Below are 18,588 nucleotides of genomic sequence, written 5' to 3'. Positions count from 1 at the left end.
TGTACAAAAGGGTATGAGAAAATCATGGATAAAAATGAGCAAAGCAGAGTTACAATACAAACCTCAACATATCTTGAGTAACTGTATGGTAATTCTTTTCTGAAGGTTAATATCCAGGGGTGCTATTCATATTTCAATTCTATACTGCATATAAAGTACTTTGGGGAAAATTGTGGAGGTTGAATTTAAAAGATCTTTGCAAGATCATTTGTTTGTCTCTACAGGTGCACTTGGAATTTTATTTATTTTTAGCTTCCAAGTTGTGTTTTTAAAAATCTCATTATTTTGGTTTTAAAAGCACATATTTAGGTGTACAGTATGCAGATTTTAATATGACAAAAATTCTGTTTTAATAATATTTTATCTACTACTAGCAGAAAAAGGAACCTTTTAAAAAAGAAAAATGTATACATTATTAAATATTTTACTTTCTTATTTTACTTGGTTGTTCCCTGTCTTCCCTTCAAATAGCCATGTCATCGGTTAAGTAGATGTTACAACAAGTTAAATGATCCACTTAAGGGGAACTGAGATATTATTATTATTCAAAACCTCATTTAAGATCTCAAATTATTGAGGATGGAATTTACTCCTGTACCAAGGATCAGCAAGGTGTTATACACCACTTAAATCCTACCTAAACCCTAAAAGTAGGGCTTAATTGTGATTTAGGTAATCTACTGGCCCTGAGATGGCCCTGTTTACTTTAACCTGCTAGTGAGTTATCTGTTCCTATGACTAGTAAAACAGAAGGAAACTGCTTGCAGTTGGTGTACACTTGGTAGCTGAGCTGAAACATTTTTAATATTTATATAAATTTCCATTCAAATAATGGTAGGATTTACTGTTTATATAGCTATGTCATACTGCAACTTTCACCACTGTTGGCTGAAAAAATGAAAGAAGTGTACAGAAGAAAAAAGTTGGAATATATCAACTCTTTTTTGGATGGGGAAAAGAGTGGGAAGACACCAGACCATCACTTTTTCCCCACTGTAAGGCCCAGTTAATGGTGGAACCCTCTGGTAGTACAATCACATAAAAAACCATGGTTTATTCCTAAATTCAGACTGTAGGATTCTAGTTTTATACTGCCCTTAAAGATTGCTTGGCTGGACTGCTACAGAGACTAATTGTAATTCAAGAGCCAAATGTTTGTGTGGAGCTTACACTCAGACATTTGCAACTGCCTTCACACTAGCACAGAGAAGAGCACAAAGATCAAACCAGCATCTATGCCTTGATATGAAAGTTGGTTCATGCTATCACATACTCAGGAAACAGGTCAGGTCATTCAATGATAGAGTGACATTATCTCTGCTGGTCCTTACCATTAAAAGGACACGTCTTCAAACCATATGTCACTAAGACTAATTTATATTCTTATCAACCCAAGTGGTCTCAAAGGTTTCCATTCTGATCAAATACTAAAAAGTCTTGTCTTCAGCCAGAATTACCTTCAAAACAGCTAAAGGCAAACCAGTTCAGAATAATTCTGAACTGTTACGAACTGAGTGACTTCTGTAATTGAACTACAAACTTTTTTCCTAATAGATCTGCATTGGTTCAGAGAAAAAGATTGTTTTCTACCAGTAGGTCCATTCCTCACAATTCATGTGCCTCCTTGAATGATGTGATATCTGGGATCCTCACCCTCCATTAGGTTTTAAACTGATTCAACTGAGCAATTAGAAAATACGAAACTCAGCACTATTGCTGACTGAAAAGCATGATACAGCTTTATTACTGTAATTGATAAACTTTAACAGGAAGCACACAAGGGTCTAGTATATTTTCTATACAGAATTGGTTAGCTCATGATGGTCTAATATTGTCTTATTCTACTTGCATACATTTCTAATCCATCCCTTACTTGCAATAACTTTCAGTAATAAAATGGAAGGGTTTTATGGCATCTAGAATAAGGTCAAGTTGAGTGTGTGGTTTTGAAAAAAAAGAAAATGTAATGACATTTTTATCCCTCTTGTCTATCTGCAATGAGGCTTCTGTCAAACTTAGCCAAAAGAAATTTCCATTGCCGAGTCATGTTTCATCTGTTAAATGATGTAATAAAATAGAAGTAGCTGTCTTCCAGGGGCTTCTACATGCAGAAGATGAATAAAACATTTAATGTGACCAAAACCCACATGCTTGATTTGAATACAAGATTAAGGTAGATTTATGAGACAGGTCCTTGGACTCATATTTTTTGCAACAAAGTCCCAATGGGTCTAAAAAGCTTGCTCTTATTTCTGAATTGAGTTTGTGCTAATTCTCAGGATATGATTTCAGGGCAACCTCTGACTCCCAACTCTGACAGGGAGGGACAGTCCAAAGTTACTGAAACAAGCATTGTGTTGTTTTAATTTTTTCATTTACTTCCCCTCAGACTCTAGAGAAGCAGCTTAATCATTTTGAATGAGTAAGAGTGCTGAACTATTCAGACCTTTCAACCTTTCCTCTTTATTTTAATAAGAACTGATTCCCTCTCCTTGTCTAAACATATGTCTAAATGGCAAAGCCATGATCCCTTTGAAGATAAGATTTTGACAAAAGAACATCACATTATGTCTACTTTTCCTTTTAATAAAACAAAAGTTGAAAAAGTAACTGAATGTGCTGTGATGATTCCACAGTCAAACCTATTTGTTTCATGAAACCTCTTCTCATATCCCTTCTGCTCCTTATGAAGAGCTAGCCCTGGGTGCTTCCAATTATCAGCTCTGCAGTACATATTCTCAAGAACAGTACCTGAACTTACTGCAGTATGTTTATACATTTGCTCCTACAACAGACTGATTTTTTCTTGTTCATTGACTGAACAGTTTCTAATGACTGGACAGGGCATAAATCCTTAATCTTTCCCATTTTCAAATTTCCTCAACTTTGTGATCAACAGAGTATTCACTATGAAAATCCTTTTTTTCACAAAGTTATCATTCTTGTTGTCTGATAGAAAAATAAACATTTCACAGTCAGTAAAATCCAAAGCAGTGCTGACAGAGTCACGGTTGCTTGATGACTACGATGCAGGCACCAGCTCTTCCAATATTTAGGGAAGCCATCTGCATAAAAAAAAAGATGTAAATTAACAGAAAATCACACAAGAAATGGCAGAAGTATTGTGGCACATATTATTCAGGAACTGTCAACATTAATAGCAGCTGAACTACCAAAAGTATACAAAACACACTGATATCGTAGTACTGTAATTTTCAAACTACTTGCTTTTATCATACAGTACTCAGTTAAAGGTATAAGGAGGATAGGGAGGCAGTATGTTTTTACAATTAGGCACTAGACTGTGACTCAAGAGGTCTGGGTTTGATTCTTGGCTTTGCCATTTATTCTCTATGTGATTTGGGGCAAGTTTTTTTGTCTGTTTTGTTGTAAATTCTTTGGAGTAGGGATTATTTCTTATCTGTACATTGTACAGAGCCCCAAATCTCAGCTGGGAGCTATAGGTCCTACTATAATACAAATACTTTTAAAAAACTAGCATTTTGGGTTTAGAGCAGGGGTTGGCAACCTCTGGCATGCAGCTCGCCAGGGTAAGCACCCTGGTGGGCTGGGCCAGTTTGTTTACCTGCTGTGTCAGCAGGTTCGGCCGATTGCGGCTCCCACTGGCCGCGGTTCGCTGCTCCAGGCCAATGGGGATGGCGGAATTCGGCCCAGGCGAGGGATGTGCTGGCCGCGGCTTCCCATCGCCCCCATTGGCCTAGGACAATGAACCGCAGCCAGTGGGAGCCGTGATCGGCTGAACCTGCCGACGTGGCAGGTAAACAAACTTGCCAGGCCTGCCAGGGTGCTTACCCTGGCGAGCTGCGTGCCAGAGGTTGCCGACCACTGTTTTAGGGGATAGCTCCCTTCCTGATTACTTTTGATTAACTGCTTTTTTCTTATTCTTGCATAGTATATAAAATATTTCATGAAATATTTTCCACGGAACTGACTTGCTTTCTATTGTTTTTGAAAGACATTTAACACAGTGTAGCAATGTTTACATTTCCCCACAGCTATCACAAACTGGTAACTGCAATACCAGTGTCCATTTATACTTAGGATAGAAAGTGATTGGGCTACTGCTGTGGTATTTGCAAAAGTTACATTTTAATGGCAATAACTGCCAGATACAGTGATGATTCATAGCTTCTGCCACTATGTGCTTGCCACAAATTCTTGTAATAACACTATTTTGTCTCAATGATTTAAAAGTTGTGGTATTTTAAGGCAACACTTCAGAGTCCACTTGAGGTGTTGTTCTGCCAGCTAAATTTATGTAACATACAAACCCCAACATCAGGAGTATTCCGTGATGGAATATGGTGCTATGCAATATGAGTTAGATGGCAGAAGCAGCTTTACAACTAAATAGACAAACAGCAGGAGAAAAGAAATATTTTACAGATGAGGAACTGAGGTACAGTGAGAATAAGTAATTTGCCCAGGGTCACACAGGAAGTATGTCACAGCCTAGAATTAAAGACAGATCTTTTGACTCTTAGTCCAGCACCTCAACAGAAAGACCATATTTTTTGAACATGCACTTTAGGTCAGTCTCTGACACCAGAATTTTAAGGGACAATAATTAACAGGAAAGATATGACACTACGTTCACTCTGATGGAACAAAACAATAGATTCCAAGGCCAGAAGGGACCATTGTGATTATCTAGTCTGACCTCCTGTATAACACAGGCCAAATGATAAGAACTACAGATGAAGGGCAGAACTGAAAAGTGAGGAGTGGAAAGTACTTCATAAGACTTTTAAATTATATTTAAAATCTAAAATCATTATTTAAACACATTTTAATAAGCATCCTGGCACCCACAAGGTACTGAGAAAGCTAAAAGATTACACTGTAGCATGGGTAAGGGAAATTACCTTTTGCATGATTTTCCATAATGTTACTACTGCATATAACCAAACTATTACAATTTTAATCTTGGGAACCATTGGTGTTATCACTACTTCTCCTGAGCGAACAATGAAGAGCATTCTTATATATATAGTGCACTATATATATTCCACTTATGCCAGTGTAGAGTTCAGAACTATTATAAGTTTTCAAAGGCCACTAAGGGTGAAATTGAAGGATGAGACGCAAACCACAAAAAAAGACCAGAATGTTAAAAGCTGAGGTGCTGATACAGGCCAAAATCTCATCCTTCCTTCAGGAAATATGCTTTGTACTGGGGCCTAGAATAGAATTGTGGAGCCTTAAAATTCCACCTCTCCTGCAAGATGAATTCCAATGAATAGCATTGACTTCCTGTAGTAAAGTCTCCCTTCTTGTGGGGCTGGTGGAACAATAAGGTTCCAGAATAACACAGATAACATGTGGCTCCAGAAATCCTTCCTACAGCCTGGATCCAGGATATGAAAAGCTGACACTCAGTCATTCTGTGGTTGCTTTTGCAGCATTTGTGCTGTAGTAGGAAGTGTTACCTAATGTGTACTTCATGGCCATGCTACATGCAAAATGGCTGAAGGCAGGATTTTTCCTTCAGACTTTAAGACATGTTGTTATGACAAATCAAAACAATATGCAATTCAGAGACAGTGCTGATTCACTGTTCTTTTTTATAAGAACATAGTAAAGTCTATTCTCACCTCATTAATTAGGGACCAGATTCTACTGCTTTTCCTCATGTCTATTATACTTGGCAAGTAATCCCATTCAATGGAAAGATACTACACAGGATGAGGAAAGGTGGTAGAATTAAGTCCTAATGGATTTATGCCTGACATTCCCAAAAGGATTAGTGGGAAGTACACACATTAATCTTGTATCCATCAATGGGAGAATAAAAAGCATTTGGTATTTAATTTTGCTTGTTGACAATAACATTTATTTGTAATTACACTAAAGCACAACAAAATCCTGAAGTATATAGTTCAATACTTGTTTTATAATCTTTTAAAATCCAAAGTTAAAGAAAATTTCACTTTAATAAAAGCAGTTGTCTGTGCACTGATATATGCACAGGCACACATATTTATCAGATTACTAGACTGTGCGATACTTTGCTCATGCTTTCCATAGCAACTTGTGACGGGGACTTTTAACCAGGAAAAAGAATTCCCAAGATAACTATATCAACGTTCACATAAATTGATTGTCCTCTGGGTGAAATTAACCCACAGTGCTGAGGGTTGAAGCAAGACTTCTACAATATCTGATTCATTTGGTGAGGCTGCATGAGGTGGAGGATGAGAACAGTTGCTAAGCCTTCCATATTCTGGGTACTGTGGAGAAAGTCTCCAGTCTGATCCCAAGCAGGCAGGAGTCAGATGTGTAAAAGTCAAGGTTACTAGTTTCAAAACCATGTGGCTCCAGTGTTCCTAACTTGATTCCTGCTTCCTATGCAAGTATAATGTGTCTATAGCTTGCTATTTCAACCCTTGAACAGAATTAGTTGCTGCAGAAGGGTGGGGCTGCAACGGCATGGCCTGTGGAAGATTAGGTGGTTCATTCATTGTTCTAGAACTATCATAATGACTACTCCAGAAAAACCTAAAAAATCAGAAAGCTTTCTTATTACTGAATTCTACAAAACCCAGTTGCTCATGCTTTTTTATGGGGACTGGCATACCTTTATGCCTTTTAGAAAAAAAATGTTTTTGCATGGGCCTGTCATATCACAGGATGCATAATCAATAAATCATACACTTGTGTTTTCATTAGCAATAAGTGATGACACAAAGAGACAGAGTAGTAAGAAACAGAACTTTTCCAAAATATACTAGGAAGCCATTGCTATGTGTCTCCAAAATATTCCAGGCATTCCTAAACCACGCCAATCTATGTTTCTTTTGCCATCAACTTAGTTCCACCCATCATACCACAGCTGTATATTCCACATTTCAAGTCACATTTTTTATATTTCAGCATTCAGCGTATTTCATAGTGTCCATTAAATGAAGGCAATGGAAGGAGAGAGTGAATAGAAAACTCTACATGGTAAACAAAGGAAACAAACTGCTTTCCCAGCAAGAAATCTGCATGGCATATTTGTCACCAAACAAAACACCAGTGCCACTTTTGACAACTACAGATTCAGTTTCAACCAGTATACTGAAAATTCAGGATGAAAATAGCATTTCAATTGAAAATCAGACAGATTAAAAACTTTATTAAAAGCATAGCTAGATAATATTTTTAGCAACAAGTTTATCGGTCTCTTCTTGGTTTCGAAGGAGACACATTTTTCTTTTGTTTCTTCTGGGGAAACTCGTATCATAATAGTTGTTGAAATATTAGGAATAATTTTACAGCTATGGCAGTGACAGCTACTTACTAATGTTAATTCATTGTGAAAAAATAAATAAAACAAGTTTATAAGTACCTGCGTCCATTCATTAGTTTGAGGGTCATATGATTCCATAGTGTTCAGGTATGTCTGGCCATCATATCCACCCACTGCATATAATTTATCACCAAGAAGACAGACACCAACTGCATCTCGAGGCATACTCAACGGAGCCACCATTGTCCAAGTATCAGTTTTTGGATCATATCTGAACAAGAAGAAAGGAAGATGCAAGCTTAATGAAAATCTAGGTATTAGCTCATGTCCACCTTTACAAAAATCTGCCCTTCTTAAAAGACTTGTTTACAAACATCTTATCATAAACAATCTTTTCAACAGCAGAAAAAAAAAGAATTATGTGCTAGATTCTGAAACTTTTATGTTGAATGGCAATTTATTCTGTGATTAGTCCCTTGGAGATGAATGGACTATTTACAGAGTAAGTTGCTGTTTAACATGACTATGACTAAGAATGGTAGAATCTGGCCCTATGTAAAAAAACCCAAACTAGTTAAACTGTTCTTCTATAGTATAATGGAAACTACTTTTCCTAAAATTAGATTGAACTCTACAGTAACTTCACTGAAACCTGTCTCAGAAGTCAAGAGATGTTTCATGCTGTATTGTGCCACTGTTATTCATGTTAAGTAGCACTACTCTGAAAGAAAGAAAGAAAGAAAGAAAGAGAAAGAAAGACGATTGATCTAATGTAAAAAAAAAAAAAAAAAGTAGTCTCTATCCCAGTGTAATATGACTGGGTACGATGATCAAAAGTACTTAAGAATTTAGAAGCCTAAGTCCAACCAAAAGTCAATAAGGGCTAGGTTCATAATAAGTCACTTAGACATATATTCACAAAGATACTTAGGTGTTGTGATGCTTTTATCCTTTAGGTGCCTAGAAAATCACAGAAACACAGTGATTCACAGAGCCTGGGTTAGGTGCCTATGCTCCCCTATACAAATGAATGGGGAGAAATAGGCAACTTAGAGTGGGATTCACAAAAACCAGCACACTAGGTGGGGAGCCAGCTATATAGCCAATTGGCAATGTAAGGGAGAGGCATGTATCATAAGCCCTGCTCCTCTCCTGGAGATAATCACCTGAGCCTGGGCTGCAGGGAGGTGCCTGATTCTATTTGTGATCCACAACGATGAACCAACCCTCTTTGGAGTTAGGCACCTAAGGCAATTTTTGCAAGAAGTCAGGGGACAGAGGTTGGGAAGATGAGAAGGAGGACCACATATTTTATCAGTGTTAGACCGTGGTTCGGGTAGTCATTAAGGATGCAGAAGACACCCCTCCACACACACACACTGTTGAAGAGACATGATTTAGACAAGGATCTACCACTCTAAGGTGAGTGCTCTACAATTGGGCTTTGGAATATTGTAATGTGGGGCTCCCTTGATCTCTCCTATTGAAGACATTGCATTCTGGAGAAATATTTAAAGAGTCATTTTGGCCAGAGAGAAAGTCAGAGAGCAACCAACCATAAGAATGAATACCCAGGATCCTGTCCTCCTTCTCCAATGACTCTTTAATTATTGATCCAAAGGAAAACACCTTCAACAGAAAAGTTGGAGGGGGCCTCATAATAAAATATCCCATAGCCCAGTGGATAGAGCACACACGTGAAAGGTGGCAGAGCCCTGTTCAAATCCCTTAATCTCATCAGGCAGAGGAGAACTTGAACTGGGTCTCCCACATGCCAGGTGACTTCCCTAACTACTGGGCTAGATGTTATGAGAGAGAGAGCCGCTGCCACCACCCTGTTTTGTGTGAACTCACCTGAGAGATCCAATCCAGTAGGCAGCCTCTGAGTATGCCTACTGGATTGGGTCCCACATGCAAGTTAGGCAGCCTATTTTTACCTGACTTGAGAATCATTGTGAAGCTTAGGTGGGAGATAGGTGTCTGGACTCCTAAAGTGGGGCAGCCATGCACATGCCCAGAGACAGACACACATGCACCTAAGGCACTTTTTATTGAAAAAAATCTTAGGTGCGGTATGAGTTTAGACACCTACAGAGTTCAGTGGGAGTTTTTGAATTGCAGTAGTGCCTAAATCTGGGACTCAGGCACCTAAGCACAGACTTAAGTGCCTAAAAACTTTTTTGAATTTAGGCCTTGGGCACTTCTGAAAAAAATTATCCACTTTTATTATCTATGCCATTACTTTAATTGGGCTAGATGTTTCTTCCATTTGCCTTTAGTTTGCTATGACAGACATTCTGGCACAGACTGCTAACGCCTGCTTTAATCAAACCTCCATTTTCTCTGTCAAAACACACTTTTTTTTTTTTTAAATCACTCTGAGCTTTATCGAAATCTGATGACATCAGCTTTGATGCTTCTATGTAATGATGTTAAATCCCGATCAGTACAAACTGTGAATCGGACTTCCAATTTCAACTGATTTTGGTATGTATGTAAGGGCATTTCCCAATTAATTTGATTGTTTTAGAGAAAAACAAAAGCTATATTTCTTTGCATGTCTTTCCCAAATCTTCTGCAGTTGGAAGTAATACTGCATATTATTATTATTTTATTAGAGGTGTAATAAAAAACTCAGTATTTTTCAGTTATAAATTATATTATTTGGGGGTTATTTTGACCATTTTTTAAAATAGCATTTACTCCCAAATAGGTGATGTTCAGGATATAATGCTGTTAAAAATATGAGCAAAAGCTCAGTTGCCTCTCTCCTTGTCCTAACCTTGACCTCTTACAATTTATTTATTTCTATATTCAGGAACTTTTATGGTATCCCCTCTCACCTTGGAGCACATGAAGTTACTACAAAGATGAAATATACAGCTGTTTTTCACAGAAGAATGTAAGAAAATGTAAGCATTTTCTAGGAAAATACAAACAGGGAGCTCTTTTTTTCAGTTGAGTTTTGTTGACAGAATTGAGTTCTAAGCATTCTATTTAGCCCCTGGTTACCTGATTATAAAAAAAACAGTGATGTTATTTATATTTAGCTTGCCTGTTTTTTTCAGCTACTCACCTTGACCCTTGCAATCAGAAAGAGAATACTGTATCATGGAGTCTATTAAAGTGTATTGCCCTCTGGGAGGTGAAGACACAATGCACACTTGTTAAAGCTGGTTGTAAAATGAACATTAGCTAGAGGCATATGGTGCTTTCGGAGGAAAAGTCATACAGTCTTTGAGAAAATCCATTCAGAATTAACATTTTTGGGCTTTACCATATGTGTATTTTCCCTTCCAGGTCTTCAAAGATTATTATAATCCCCATCCCCCCATAATTTACAACAATTAGGATAATACTGGGAGATGTAATAGAATTCTTGGTCTTTAGTCAAAACATACAGTCCTTTAAAAAAGATGAAGGAGGAAAAATGCATGATAGTAATATTTTAATTCTCAGCTAGACAGTACAAAAACCTGCTCACTTTACTTATTTGAGTTCCAGTAAAGTCAATAGGATTAATAAAGTCAGTGAATAGATGTTATCCCCAACTATATGTTTCACTTTAGAGACCAATTTAATCAAGGTGAAAGTAAAGAAAATTAATTCTTTTAACACCCAATTAGGAGAACATTATTACGAACTGCAAAGCAGTTAAGAGGGAACTAAAACCTTGTTAAAATATTTAACAAATATTTCACAAACTGCCATCTTTTAGGTACAGTATATGGGTTCTGGCACTATCTAAGTTACGTCCTTCTTAGAAAATACAATTAACTGAGGATGACGGTATAGATGGGAAGAAGATGCGGATCAGGCTTTTTTTAAGCAACTAACAAAATCGTCCAAAGCACAGGGCTTGGTGGTAACGGAAGACTTCAACTACCCAGACATCTCTGGGGAAAATAATACAGAAGGGTACAGATTATTCAACAAATTCTTGGAATGCATTGGAGACAATTTTATTACAGAATGTGGAGAAAGCAACTAGAGGAGAGGCTGTTTTGGGAGGAACTGGTTGAAGGTTTTAAGATGGAAGGACGCTTGGGTGAAAGTGATCATGAAATGATAGAGTTCATGATTCTAACAAAAAGTAGGAGGGAAAACAGCAAAATAAGGACAATGGATTTCAAGAAGGCAGACTTTAGCAAACTCAGAAAATTGTTAGGTAAATGGGAAGCAAATCTAAGGGGAAAAGAGTTCAGGAGAGTTGGCTGAAGAGATCTCTGAGCCATTAGCGATGATCTTTGAGAACATATGGAGAATGGAAAAGATACCCAAGGAATGGAAAAGGGCAAATATAGTAACCATTTATAAAAAGGAGTATAAGGACAATCCAGAGAATTACAGACCAGTCACCTAAACTTCAGTACCCAGAAAGAATAATGGAACAAATAACACTGGTCTACAATTTTTGAGAAGTCATCTGCTTCAGAGATAATATGTGCTATTTATTATGTATTTTGATGTGCTGAATTCAGATATGACAATTAAAACAACTGATTGGCTACCGTTTCTAAGATATTTAAGTTTTTAGATTCTATGTCTATGTATATTGTGTAGATAGTAGAGTTTTAATCATAAATTGTAAACTTAGGTCTTTTCATGCGTTTATGGTTGCTTTACATGCTAATATTTCACCTGTCCTGTTTGTGTAACACTTTAAAAATCAGCAAAAGGTTATATAAATAAAATTTATTATGAAACAAAAGGCAAAAAACTATTATGTACATAGTTTAGTCCTATTCAGTGTCTACTCGGTGCTTCTTGGCTTGTCTCTTGTATTCATTAAATGGAGCATCTCTTGTCACTGTCCAGCAATAGTCTGCAAGCATTAATGGGCTCCATTTGCCCTGATAGCGTTTCTCCATTGTTGCAATGTCCCGGTGAAATCGCTCGCCATGCTTGTTGCTCACGGCTCTGCAGTGCAGTGCAAAAAAATCTAGATGACAGTGCAAAAAATGTATCTTTAGTGACATGTTGCAACCAAGGCTTTTGTATGCCTTGAGGAGGTTTTCCACCAACAACCTGTAGTTGTCTGCCTTATGGTTTCCGAGAAAATTTATTGCCAGTAACTGGAAGGCTTTCCATGCCATCTTTTCCTTGCCACGCAGTGCATGGTCAAATGCATCATCTCGAAGAAGTTCACGAATCTGAGGACCAACAAAGACACCTTCCTTTATCTTAGCTTCACTTAATCTTGGAAATTTTCCATGGAGGTACTTGAAAGCTGCTTGTGTTTTGTCAATGGCCTTGACAAAGTTCTTCATCAGACCCAGCTAGATGTTCAAGGGTGGTAACAAAATCTTCCTTGATTCAATGAGTGGTGGATGCTGAACACTTTTCCTCCCAGGCTCCAATGACTGTCGGAGTGGCCAATCTTTCTTGATGTAGTGGGAATCTCTTGCACGACTATCCCATTCGCAGAGAAAACAGCAGTACTTTGTGTATCCAGTCTGCAGACCAAGCAAGAGAGCAACAACCTTCAAATCGCTACAAAGCTGCCACTGATGTTGGTCATAGTTTATGCACCTCAAAAGTTGTTTCATGTTGTCATAGGTTTCCTTCATATGGACTGAATGACCAACTGAAATTGATGGCAAAAGATTGCCACTATGCAGTAAAACAGCTTTAAGACTCGTCTTCGATGAATCAATGAACAGTCTCCACTCATCTGGATCGAGAACGATGTTGAGGGCTGCCATCACACCATCGATGTTGTTGCAGGCTACAAGATCACCTTCCATGAAGAAGAATGGGACAAGTTCCTCTTGACGGTCACGGAACATGGAAACCCTAACATCACCTGCCAGGAGATTCCACTGCTGTAGTCTGGAGCCCAACAGCTCTGCCTTACTCTTGGGTAGTTCCAAATCCCTGACAAGGTCATTCAGTTCACCTTGTGTTATGAGGTGTGGTTCAGAGGAGGAGGATGGGAGAAAATGTGGCTCCTGTGACATTGATAGTTCAGGACCAGAAGTTTCAGTCTCTTCCTCTTCCTCGTCTGACTCAAATGAGAATGATTCTGGTGCATCAGGAACCGGCAGTCCTTCTCCATGGGGTACTGGGCGTATAGCTGATGGAATGTTTGGATAATGCACAGTCCACTTTTTCTTCTTTGACACACCTTTCCCAACTGGAGGCACCATGCAGATGTAAGAATTGCTGGTTTGATCTGTTGTCTCTCTTCAAATCATTGGCACTGCAAAAGGCATAGGTTTCCTTTTCCTGTTCAACCACTGGCGAAGATTTGTTGCACAAGTGTTGCAGCATTTGTGTGGGGCCCACCTCTTGTCCTGATCTCCAATTTTGCAGCCAAAATAAAGGTGATAGTCTTTCTTAACCATAGTGGTTATACTGCGCTTTTGTGATGCAAAAGTCACTTCACCACAACATAGCAGAAGTTATCTGCACTGTTCACACAAGTACGAGGCATCGCTGCTCACTTTGGCTAAACAGAAATGTGTCCCTTTGAAAATCAAACACTGACAAATAAGAGAGCATGACACTGTATGATTTCTAGAGCTGATATAGGGCAATTTGTTCAGCAGAGTGATGTAAGCTTCATTATGATTGCATCATTCATGACTTCTAGGAATAACATGATGCAGTTCATATCATGTCTGATGCAATACCAGCTTCAGATTGCATCATTCATTGTTTTGCCTAAAAATCAAGTACTGTCCAAACCCAGTCATAGATTTATTCCTAGATCCAGTCAAAGATGTATTTTAGTCATTTCTGGTTTAAATTGAGATCCCTTCCCTTTATAACTCACTTATCCGCCGCCATTCCCAAGTCAAGGGTCGTATATACTGACCCAATAGCATATCTTGAACACTAGAGCCAATCAACAATTTTAAGCATCATTTTCATTCTCAGTGACTCAGAATTAGTGAAGTTTGACTACATTTATTTCAGAAGCATTTTGGCTGTAGAGCAGTGTAATCAAACAATCAATTTGTAAGGACCTATAAGTTAATAAGGTAAGTACAGTTAACATGGATTTGTCAAGAACAAATCATGTCAAAGCAACCTAATATCCTTCTTTGACAGGGTAACATGCCTTGTGATAGGAGGAAGAAGTAGATGTAATATATTTTGACTTTAGAAAGGCTCTTGATCCTGTCTCACATGACCTTCTCACAAGCAAACAAAGGATACATAGCCTAATGAGCATAATATAAAGTGGATGGAAACTGTATTCAGAGAGTAGTTATCAGTGGTTCACAGTCAAGCTGGAAGGTCATAGTGAGTGAAATCGTTCAGGGATGTATTCTGGGTTTGGTTCTATTCAATGTCTTCATAACTGATTTGGATAATGGAATATACACTTATGAAGTTTGTGGATGAGATCAAGGGGAGGGGATACAAGCACTTTGGAGGACAAATTAGAATTCAACATGATCTTGACAAACTGAAGAAATGCCCTGAACTAAATAGGATGAAATTCAGTAAGGACAAATGCAATGTAATACACTTGGATCTGGGGGTTATAATTAGGGTGACCAGATGTCCTGTTTTTAAAGGGACAATCCCGTTTTTGGGAACTTTTTCTTATATAGGCACCTATTACCCCCAAACCCTATCCTGTTTTTCACAGTTGCTATCTGGTAACCCAAGTTATAATGGATCACAAATTAAATATGAATCAACACTGTAATACTATGGGGGAAAAGCGAAAATTATTCTGAGATGCAGGAGTGCTATAAACAAGACATGGAAAGGAATTCTTCCATTTTACTCAGCATTGATAAGGCCTCAACTGGAGTACTGTGTCCAGTTCTGAGCACCACACTTCGGGGAAGATGTGGACAAATTGGAGAAAGTACAGATGAATGAAACAAGATGTATTAAAGGTCTAGAAAACATGATCTAAGGAAAGATATAAAAATGGGTTGTTTAGTCTGGAGAAGAAAAGGCTCTGGGAGACATGACAACAATCTTCAAGTACATAAAAGGTTGTTATAAAGAAGTGGGTGATAAATTGTCATCCTTATCCATTGAGGGCATGACAAGGAGTAATGGTCTTCAATTGCAGCAAGGGAGATTTAGGCTATACATTAGGAAAAATGTCCTAACTGTAATGGTAGTTAAGCACTAGAACAAATTATATAGGGAGGTTGTAAAATCTCCATCATTGGAAGTTTTTAAGAAAAAGTTAGACAAACATGTCAGGAATGTATTTGTCTAACTAGATAATACTTCAGTGCTGCTTCAGTGTGGGGGACCGGACTAGATGACCTATCGAGATTCCTTCCAGTCCTACATTTCTATGATTTTGTGATTCTATGTGTCAGTGCCTTTGTGTCTAAAAAAGCCTAGAATCAAGTCTTGTGCAGGTTACATATGCAAATAAGTTTGGTGTATGATTATCAGTTGTTAGTCAGCAAAAGTGTAGGACTACAAGAATGGAGATGTTGCAGGTCACAGTTATGTGGAGAAGATTCTAGAATACCAGTTTACAATATGCCTGGCTCAAAGCAGTGCTCTAAATTCCTCACTTTCATGTGCACTAAATTAACCCACAACTTTTTTTGGTATGGGTTTATTTAACATAAACAGTTCATGTATGTGAAATGACATAAAATACTATTATATGTGCCCATGTTTTTTTTAAAAAAAGGAAAAGTGAATTAAAATTAGCAGAGATTAGATTGTGTCATATTTCAACACAAAAAAGCAAGCACTACAATTTGTTTCCTCAACTTCTTTCATGATGCCTGGTTATTAGATAAGAGTAACATTTTATATAAAGTGCCAAATTCAACCCTCAGTTACATGCTTACATTCCCATTGATTTCAGTGTGGGGAGAATTCAATCCAGAAACAAGGGAGTAACCAGAAAGCATATGTGGCTGAAAAAGAAATGAAATTCATACCCTTTTTTTCAAATTCAAGTAACACTGCTCCTATATGACAGCTAATACAAATGTTAGAAAAGCAAAAGGTGTTCTATCAGTTTTGCTCTGTTTTTCTAATTCATGAGCCTCAGGTAAATCTAGGGTTTCATGTCCATGTCCACTTCTAAAGATTTTGATTAACTTTCTCCTTGGAAAGGAGTGGCATCCGAAGAAGTGGGCTGTAGTCCACGAAAGCTTATGCTCTAATAAATTTGTTAGTCTCTAAGGTGCCACAAGTCCTCCTGTTCTTCTTTTTGCGGATACAGACTAACACGGCTGCTACTCTGAAGCTTTAACTCTGTATGTTCCCACTTTCCTGGTTAGTCCTCCCTTTTAGCATTATAACTTTTGCATACCTTTGATATGTTAATTTTCTTAGGTTTTTTTTAAACAATGTAATAAAACCTCAATTAAATGTAGAAGAGTATCTGCAAATCACAGGCAGGATAGATCTTAATAGCTCCAATAGTGCCCTGGTGTCCTATTAAACTCTCTTGATTCACAGAATATTTGCTTGTGAAATGCAAAGTACAGGCTATATACTGTAAATACAGTGTCAGGCAATAACAGTCCTGCTGAAGGACCCACCATGGTGCAGTGTGCATCAGCATTACTTAAAGAGCTTTGTTTTATTACTTGCCTGACTATAATTTAAAAATTGCTAAATCTAATTTGGTATTACAGGTTTGCTTTCATGCTGAGTTCTTGTCTCTTCAATAAGAAAATATTTCTGCCTTAGATACAGAAGTTTCCAGTGGAAATGTGAACAGACCTTAGTTCTGCTTCTGTGTTCATGTGTTACTAATGCAGTGGTTCTCAAAATTTTGTACTGGATGCAAAGAGGGGTTTGGGGTGGAGGCTAACAGCTCGCAACCCCCCTGTAATAACCTCATGACCACCTGAGGGGTCCCGACCCCCAGTTTGAGAACCCCTGTACTAACGAAACAAAACAACACAGTATTGTTTTCTATAAGCTCACTTTTGTATGATAGGTGTTATGGTAATATATTATATTTATCTTATTAAAGTAGTTATATATGGTTAATAACATTTTTGAGTTCACTTGTCATTTAGTAAAAAACAACAACAACAACACCTTAACTCTTACAATTTTTAGGATACAGACAATTGTAACCTGTCTTGCATTCGAAAACAGCACACGTAATTGTACACTAAATTAATACCTTTCTACATAGTCCAGAAGTCGGGAACAGTGGTTAGAAGCAGGAGCATCATGGCCTCCAACTGCATAGAGAAAGCCATCACATGTGGCCACACCTACGCCTCCTCTTCTCTTACACATTGGAGCACACATATTCCATTTATTTGTGTGAGGATCATAATACTCCATTGAACTCAAACAAGAACTTCCATCACGACCTCCCACTGAATATAACCTAAAAAAACCCAAAACATGCAAATTTCAGTACAAGAACTTTGTTAAGCAAAACTATAAACAGAGAGGCTTTGTTTGCTTTTCTCATCTGTCATCTGAAATGAAGGGACTACGGAATATGTTTTGTCAAATTTCAAGTTCACAGAAGTATAACACACTGGAAAATACATTGATGTTAGTACTATTGCCAAATTCACATTCTTCTGTGTTTTCTGCCAACCCGCAGTGGAATGGAAGTTATTTCCTGATTAGTCATTTGGGAATAGGTGGTTTAATTCTCAGCTCAAAATGCATACTACTTTCTTCTGCCTCATGGGCCAGAAATCTCAGGAGAACTTGCTTCTCCCACAATTTCCAAACCACAGAAGCAGGGTTGCTGCACAGTTGCCTACCATCTGTGATGGGAAGGGAAAAAAAAAAACAAGGAAAATTGCAGGTGCTCAGTCATGCTCAGTAATCTGGTTCAAATAAGAACCTGGATAGACAGAGCAATGGGTGGAAATTGGTACGGATGAGGATAGAAATAATCTGGATGAAAACTACAGTACACATTTTAGAATTGCAATTTTAGAACATAAATGGAGGGAAAATGGATTTTTGAAATCATAGAACATTTTTTGTACAAGCTGCTGTGTACAGTTTAGAAGAGGAAAAAGCAAATTATCCAGTCAGAAAGCAGAAACAATATCACCATCTTCCCATACACAGTCTATCCACCATTTTCTTGGCTGTCCTTCTGTTCTCTGCCCTTGAACTCTAGTCTCAAATGGCTCCATAGTAGGATTCTCTTCATCAGGTGTTCATATATGCCCATACCATCTCAGGCTCCTCTCTTGTGGCTTCTCTCTGATGCAGCAGACCTAGGTCTCATTCCTGATGAGATCATTCCACACGTGGCCCAGCAATGGTCTTCTCAAGTGCCTCTCATGTCTCTGATCCTAACAGAAGAGCTGGTCTTACCATAGTTTTGTGTTGTTGTTCCGTAAGTAGTTTCGACATTTGTTGATCATAAATCATTCCACTTAACTTTTACCAGA

The 18,588-nt window shown here is 37.9% G+C and overlaps 1 protein-coding gene across 1 annotated transcript in view; it reads right to left on the bottom strand.

Annotated features, from left to right (window-relative positions):
• Positions 1-2,366: 2,366 nt before the first annotated feature.
• The window catches only part of KLHL1 (kelch like family member 1), a 433,580-nt gene continuing 417,358 nt past the window's right edge, over positions 2,367-18,588 (bottom strand). The window contains exons 9-11 of the mRNA XM_065581135.1: positions 17,340-17,552; positions 7,352-7,523; positions 2,367-3,065 (exon numbers count right to left, since the gene is read on the bottom strand). Coding sequence (XP_065437207.1) covers positions 3,006-3,065; positions 7,352-7,523; positions 17,340-17,552 — 445 coding nt within the window. The 3' untranslated portion in view covers positions 2,367-3,005. The remainder of the gene's footprint in view (positions 3,066-7,351; positions 7,524-17,339; positions 17,553-18,588) is intronic.

This window comes from Chrysemys picta, chromosome 1, assembly GCF_011386835.1.
Source record: "Chrysemys picta bellii isolate R12L10 chromosome 1, ASM1138683v2, whole genome shotgun sequence".
Taxonomy (NCBI): Eukaryota; Metazoa; Chordata; order Testudines; family Emydidae; genus Chrysemys; species Chrysemys picta.
The sequence above is the reverse complement of the archived record's forward strand: the minus strand, read 5'-3'. Positions and strand labels throughout refer to the sequence as shown.